The sequence below is a fragment of the Lycorma delicatula genome, chromosome 12 (assembly GCF_047948215.1).
Source record: "Lycorma delicatula isolate Av1 chromosome 12, ASM4794821v1, whole genome shotgun sequence".
NCBI classification, from domain to species: Eukaryota; Metazoa; Arthropoda; class Insecta; order Hemiptera; family Fulgoridae; genus Lycorma; species Lycorma delicatula.
In genome coordinates, this window is record NC_134466.1 from 25,274,433 (window position 1) to 25,282,339 (window position 7,907).

The following is a 7,907-nucleotide window of genomic DNA, read 5'->3' on the forward strand; positions in this document are numbered from 1 at the left end:
GGGCCTACGACGACCAAGCGGCGGGCTCTCGCCCTTTCGTACAGCAATCTGCCATTTGGATTTGTCAGACTGCTGTTCCATGACACGTGTTTGGCATTGAGGTCGCCCATGAGTATCATGGGCCCATCCCAATTTTCCAGCACGGCATCCAGATCTGCGCCGGTTACCGCGTCGTTCGGCTTGCTATAAGCCGAAACCAGCCGATACACCGTGCCCAGATGCTCCACATGCACACACGTTTGCTCCATCACGTTTGTATGAAGAACAACGCGCGTATGCATGTGGCGTCTGTGGACTAAAACCGCAGTTCCACCAGAGGTGCGAATTCCGGGTCGAACTGGCCTATCCGTCCTACATGTAAAATAGTTCCGAAGGATCAGTTGCTTGTTTGGGTTCAAGCACGTCTCAGACAACAGTATCACGTCTATCAGTAGATCCTCGGCCAGACGGCATAATTCCTCCGTCCGGCCTACTACTGAGTTGGCGTTCCACTGCAAGAGTCTGAGGGTGGGCCTAACCATACCTGGACAGTACAGCCATGAGGCACTCTATTAAGGACTGAATACAGTCCTTGAGAGATTTTGCCTGGAGCAGGCGTGGAAAAACCATCATGATATCTGGCAGGATATCCTTCACTGTCACCTGCGACAGGAAGTCCATGCCAGTGGTCTCCAACGGGGTAGCCGGTTTCGGATTGCCGCTGGAGGTGCCTTTTGGCGCGGCCGCCCTTTTGGTGGGGCGCGGGGCCACAGGGGCCGCGGTGTTTTCAACAGCCTGCTTGGCCTTCCCAGCCGGAGCAGGCTTTGCCTTTCCCGTCGAGGAAGGCTTGGCCTTCTTCGCCGGGGCCGGCTTTGTCGCCGCCTTTTGTTTCACCACCTTCTTGGTGGTCGCCGCCGGTTTTGGCTTGGCGGGTGTTGGGGAGGGTACCTCCCCTTTTTTCACTACCGCCTTGGCCACAGGTGCTGGCACCTCCGGTTTGGAGGCTGATATTCCCCCACCGGCAACACGGGCCCAGCTGCGGCCGTCAACAGTCGCGGGCTTTTTAATGCCCTTGACCTTATTGACTTGCTCCTTATAATAGGGGCAACCCCGGTAATTAGCCGGATGAGGCCCCTTGCAGTTAACGCATGAGGCTGGTTCCTCACGCGGCTTAACGCATGTGGCAGTGTCGTGGTCCCCACCACACTTGACACATTGCTGGGCCCTCTGGCAGTAATTGGACGAGTGCACAAACGCAGTCACTCCGACCTTGCAATAAAAAATATCGCTGATGTCCTATATTTTACGGGCGTTAGGGGTCCTTTTCAGGGCCACTAGGCAGGTTGGGGTTTCCCGACCATCCCTTGTGAGGAGCTTCTTGACCGAAGTCACCTTAAAGCTAAGGGAGGTCAGTTCCTCCCTTATCTCCTCCGGGGTAGCCCCCGGAGGAGGATCCCCCCATAGGGGATCCCCCGTATGACTACCTTCAGCTCCCTGTCCTTCGGGAGCTGAAAGGAGTGGAAGGCGATTCCCTTCGAGTGCAGGAAACTCTGCACCGCCCGGTAATCCGCCTCGCTGCCCAGCTGCAGCCTGATCGACAGCCCGGTGCTTTTTGCCACCAGGCGTCCCCCGATCCGCGACTTAATGTCGCGCGCTAATGCTGGCCACTCCTTCGGGCAGTCCAGCATTATTGGCGGGATTTTCTCCCGCCTGACGGTAGCAGGCTGTGATGGGGCCCCATCATCAGCCTGCGGGTTGGCGGCTGCTGCAGCCTTGCTGCAGCCCGCTACGGGCTCCGTCTCCATAGGAGGCGCGGAGTCCCGGCGTTTCTGGCGCTTCCTAGCGCCAGACCCGCTTTCCTCTCCACCATCGGACAGTTCCGGGGTGGGAGAACGGGGTGGGGGAGGCCTTATTTTTCCTTCCATTGAGGAAAAATAAAACAGAAAATTAAAAATTAAAATTAAAATTAAAATTAATTTAGCACTTCTTAGTCTACACTTGCTGCAAAACAAAATCACTGACAAGAAAAATCAATTTAAAATAAAATTATTTTAAGACTAGCACAATAGTCCTATAATAATAGGCTATTAACTTAATGTATTTGTAATGACTACAAGAGTTCACTTTACATTATTAGAAATATTGAATGATAATAAAAATAAAATTAAGAAAAGGATTATCCTTTTCTTAATGTGACTGGCCTGTAATCCAGGTAGCTGGCCGCCCGGCTGATGTCCTAGCAGACCCTTCTCACATTGTCTGGCGACGCAGGTAGAAGAACTGTTGAACACCTGGCTGGACTGGTTACAACTGACAATTTTACAACAGAGCACAATAAGACACAATCTTTCACTACAAGAGCCAAGGATGGAAAAGGCTAGGTCTCATGATGGCTATCATTTGTCATAATATGAACTCATGAATTTTGTATCTTTTCCTATACCTATTATTTCTCTTGGAAATCTCACAGGCACAAGATATCTCTTTTAAATGTCCAAAAAAATTAAAAGTTATAAAATTATCAAAATGTAGTTAGTTATCTGTCCTGAGGCAGGTCCCTCCCACTGTGTCCGTTTATTTTTAGATTTTCTGTAACCTTTACTGTCTTTTGGGCTCTTTTTTTACATCTTTTATTGCTCCTTGTATCACCGTTTTAATTAAAAATCCTTCTTCCATGCTATATTCTACCTCCAGTTAGATTTTCTCTTCTGAATTGTTATGATTAAGCGTCTATTCTCATTGTCTGCATTGTTTCTCTTCATTTTCATTTTATCCATGTAAATATCTCCAATTCCCATCATGTCCACATTTCAAATGCCTGCAGCCTTAATAGGCGACTAGCTTAACATCCCCATAAAAATTGAGGCGTAACAACTGGTCAAAGGCAAGGTTCCACAAGAGCAGGCCCAAGATCGACCCCTGCAGAACCCCACCAAACATGTCAAAGGAGAATATTCCATCTTCAGTCTGCGTTGACACCTTCGTCTCATGTAAATTAATGAGGCTCAGCAAATATCCACTTATATATACATGAGCACGCAGCGAGTCGATAATCATTGGCCATGGAACACTACCAAAGGCATTCCTGATGTCTAGCAGGACCAATAAATAACTGTATTCTTTGTCATCACCAGCCTGATCTTCCATCCATTCAACCCGTACTCTAGTTTTTCCTATCTTCTAATTTTGAAATCATCTGCTCATCTAAAAAAAACATAAAAATACAATATAATCTGTAAAGTATGTACGCTTTATTCTCATTTCTTTTATGATTTTTTTCATCATCATCTTAAATATTTTGATCATATCTTCAACATATACAAAGAAGTTATGTCAGGTAGTGTTAGGTAAAGTTAACAAAAAACACACAGCTAGTATTTGCCAAAAGAAATTGGACTTTATTGAAACCAAATGAATTTATGTTATAATTATAATCTTAAAACATAACAGGAAATTATGAAATTAGCATAACTTAATACTACTTAATATATCAGCTGAATAAACAAATGAATAATGCTGTTAAATACAAAAATACATGAATAAACCTTTATAAATACACAGTGTAACAGAGTCGAAAAATAAGAGAGTTGTTTACAATAATTTCAGTATAGAAGGCGTTAAATCACAATATAAACACAATAATATAAATAGAATTTATTCTAATAGTAAGTTTTCTTGAAAGTATTAAGTTACAAAGAAGCACAAAAACATGACTTCATATCCGGAGTAATTCTCTTTAGATTAATTTAAGAGAATATGAATTCAGTGCATGAATAGGTAAGAATTAATCTCGGCGATTAACAAGTTAAATTAGATTAAATGAGAGAGTTGATTGCAATAAACCTTTCAAGTAAAGGTAATTTGCTCTGAGTAACTGACGTTTGAACACGAACTTTTGATGAACAACACGAAATATAATAATAGTTATCAATAATAATATATGCAATATATCGCACATAAGTTTTATAATTCTGAAGTAGTGTTTAAATTAAAAGTAGATTTGATAAGAATGATAGTTTGCATTTAATAACCCCTAAAATGGGCTACACATGAACAAGGATAACATAAACGTTTAATATGAATAATAATGAATAATTTGCACTTGCCTGTATCACACACAGATATTAGCAAGAGATGAACTCGTAAAAGCAAGTACAGATGAATACATGAGTACAGATCCAGATGGTAGGGCAATGTTTTGTTTTTTCACTAAATGAACACACACAATAGTGGACTGTATAACATTTTTATTGTAATGAATACTAAGACATTGTAATACTATTTAACATTTGAATATTTAAGATATTGTAACATTTAACACTATGAATGCTTAAGATGGCACACACGTCTGTCTTTCACAATATCTCACCACGCACTGAACTACACACCAAAGAATCCCCACTACCTCACACTCACACAGACATACATCAGCAGGCACAAACACACAAACGATACCAAACATACCCCCCACCTTGAAGGGCCACCTTCAAATGATCAAAAAATGTAACGAACATACATGCAAGTTACAGATTTCTACTTAAATGATAAAGTACATATTAACCAAACTAAACCAAGAATACAAGAGAATTATACTAAAAAATGCATACAAAAGTTGTAAATTCATCAATAACAAGTCAATTAAAATATGGTACAATTCAAAAAATCTGTACTCTAAACATGATGTTAAATTATTGTCTGCAATAAACACAATAAAACCTGTCTAATGATTATAAATCTGTAAAAATAATAAACTCAAATACACATGAAAAACAAATTAAACAATTATTCATTCACTTAATTAAACTGTTACACAATAGTCATTCAATTACATGAAATGCCCATACACAATAAATGATATAAAAAAAACAGAGAAAACTGAATAAATCACACATGTAAAGGCATGTGAACACAGAAAAAATATGAAAAAATATTTATGTAAATTTGTATGGTAGTCTATTCTTGAAGTGGTAATTGACAGAGTCTAGTAATAGCTCTTTTAACACCATTTGCAATTCTAACTGTTGCAACCCTGACACATCCATCCTTCCCTGGATGAAGTTGGAGTATGTGTCCCATGTTCCATCTAAGTGGGGGTAAGTTATCCTCCTTAATTACTACCAATTTTTTAGATGGAGATTGCCACTTTACTCTATGCTGAAGGCCAGTGATGTATTCTTTTGACCATCTAGACCAAAAGTGTTGAAGATTCGCTGCACCACCTGCCATCTGGTGAGTTTGTTCACTGATGTTGATTGTAGATCTGGCTCTACAAGAGAAGTTATTACATCACCAATTAAGAAGTGTCCAGGAGTTAATGTAAGTAAATCATTTGGATCACTGGATAAAGGAAAAATAGGACGGGAGTTTAAACATGCTTCTATCATTGCTAGTATAGTGTACATTTCTTCATATGTGAGGGTATCATTGCCTATGATTCTTCTCAGGTGGAATTTTAGGGACTTCGCAGCAGCTTCCCATAATCCACTGAAATGGGGTGCTCATGGAGGTATAAAGTTCCATGTAATGTTGTCTTGAGCTAGCCACCTTTTTAATTTCTCCTTGTGATCATTGCTGTTAATTAAAGTTCTAAGACCCTCAAGTTCCTTGTTGGCACCAATGAAATTGGTGGCATTGTCCGAAAACAATTGAGACACCTTTCCCCGTCTTGACATAAATCTCCTACTAACTCTAGATGTACAGCCCTTATTGCCATACAAACAAAAACTGCAATATACGCCTTGTCTGGAGTAATTCCCCTCCTTCTGCTTGCTCGTACCATAACTGGCCCACTATAGTCAACGCCAGTATTTAGGAATGGCCGAGTAGGCTGTAAACATTCTCTTAGGAGTTTTCCCATTAACTGGTTGCAATTTTTAAGTTTGACCTTGAAGCAGGTGACACACTTGTGTACAATCTTCCTTGCAGTATTACGTCCATTCAGAGGCCAAAACCTTCTCCAAATTGACGCAAGCAATAGTTGAGGGACAGCATGCAGTTGCCTGACATGCTCGTGTTTCATGATTAGATTGGTCAATTGATGTTTTGCAGGCTACACAATTGGATGTCGTTGAGCAAATTTTAAATCTGAAAGCCTCAACCTTCCACCAACATTGATTATGTTATCTTTGTCACAAAATGGATGTAACGTATGTAAAACACTTTTGCTGGTTACTTGTAACCCCTTGCTCAGCTGTCTGATTTCCTTCTCAAATCTTTCCTGTTGTGCTAGTTTAATCAAACAATTTAGAGCGTTATTCAATTCTGATTGGGATAATCAACCATGGACACGCTCCTTCTTGTTCTTTTTACATTTGTCAGAGAATCGTAAACAGTATGCCACTGTTCGTTGAAACGTTGATAAAGATGAACATAAATTCCAGAATTCTACTTGCCTTGTGACCATAACCATCAACTTTTCCTTTTTCCGTTCCATGTTGAGCTCTGCATCATTTTGATTCAATTCTGACTGAGGCCAGTTATCTTTATTTTTGGAAAGCCAAGTTGAGCCCTTCCACCACATTACTACATCAGCAATTTTGCCTGGGCTTAGCCCTCATGAAACATAATCTGCTGGATTATCTTCACTTCTCAGATGTCTCCATTCACAATGACCGGTTAATTCACTGATTTGAGCTACTCTAACTGCTATGAAAGTTTTCCACTGCTTAGATGAAGATTTTATCCATGCTAAAGCCACTGTTGAGTCTGACCAGAGAAAACACTGAGGTGTTGAAGTCAATTTTGAGTGCTGAGATTACCCTTACGACCAGTTGATAACAGGACTGCTCCACACAATTCCAGTCGTGGTAAGGACACTTGTCTTATAGGTGCCACACGTGATTTTGCACAAATTAATTCAGTGGAGATAGTGCCATCAGCTAACTCACATCGCAAATAAATGCATATACCGTAAGCCACAGTAGAGGCATCACAAAACCCATGAATCTGTATGTTTGTCGCATTGGCTGCACAAACCTTATGAGGTATATGCAACAATTTGAGTAATGATAATTCGGATACAAAATTGTTCCAAGATAATTGCAGTTGATCTGATAGTGGATCATCCCATCCAACCTTCAGCTCCCAAAGTCGCTGCATGAAAACCTTTGCTTTCACTATTACTGGTGCTAACAGCCCCAATGGATCAAACAACGAAGATATTCTTCCAAGCATATTTCTTTTGGTAATTAATCGCTCCACATTTACCTTAGTCATAAACATGAAATTGTCACCTTTTGCATCCCACATGACACCTAACATCTTAATAGGCTGAGATTCATCTGCCCAAGGACCAATGCAATGCTGTTGTTTATGCTTCTTGGGTATATTATTTAACAGTTGTGGATGATTTCCACACCATTTCTTTAAATGAAATCCTGCACCTTGTAGCATTGTGATAAGTTCATCTTGAATCCTTCTTGCCTCTTCTAGTGAATCCGCACCTGAGAGCAGATCATCCACATAAAAATCAGATTGAAGCACTTGTGATACCCTTGGATCTCTTTTGAATTGTTGCCAATTGTTGTAAGCACCTGGTTGCCAAATATGGAGCCGCTGCTGTTCCATATGTGACGGTCATTAGTTGATATATTTGTATCGCTTCATTTGAATCTACTCACCACACAATCCTTTGAAAATCAACATCATTTTCACTCACTCTTATCTGCTGATACATTTTCTCTATGTCGGATGTGAAGACAAATTGATGCTTCCTGAATCTCAGTAATATGTCAAATAATTCATCCTGCACTGTTGGTTCCACCAACAGGATGTCGTTTAATGAGACTCCACTTGAAGTCTTGCATCTTACATCGAAAACAATGCGGAGTTTGGTGGTTGGACTCTATACATTTATTACAGCGTGAAGGATTAAATAAAATGACGAAATGAGCTGTTGATTTTCTGCGCCTTCAGACAACAATCTCATA

At 40.7% G+C, this 7,907-nt stretch overlaps 1 protein-coding gene across 1 annotated transcript; it reads right to left on the reverse strand.

Moving 5' to 3' along the window:
- Positions 1–6,714: 6,714 nt before the first annotated feature.
- Positions 6,715–7,545, reverse strand: LOC142333372 (uncharacterized). Its single transcript, XM_075380393.1, has one exon. The coding sequence runs from the start codon at positions 7,543–7,545 to the stop codon at positions 6,715–6,717; it is 831 nt and encodes a 276-aa protein (XP_075236508.1).
- Between the last annotated feature and the right edge of the window lie 362 nt (positions 7,546–7,907).

Excerpts from the sequence above, each read along its gene's own strand:
- LOC142333372 (XM_075380393.1), bottom strand. The coding sequence starts at position 7,545 with ATGGAACAGCAGCGGCTCCATATTTGGCAACCAGGTGCTTACAACAAT.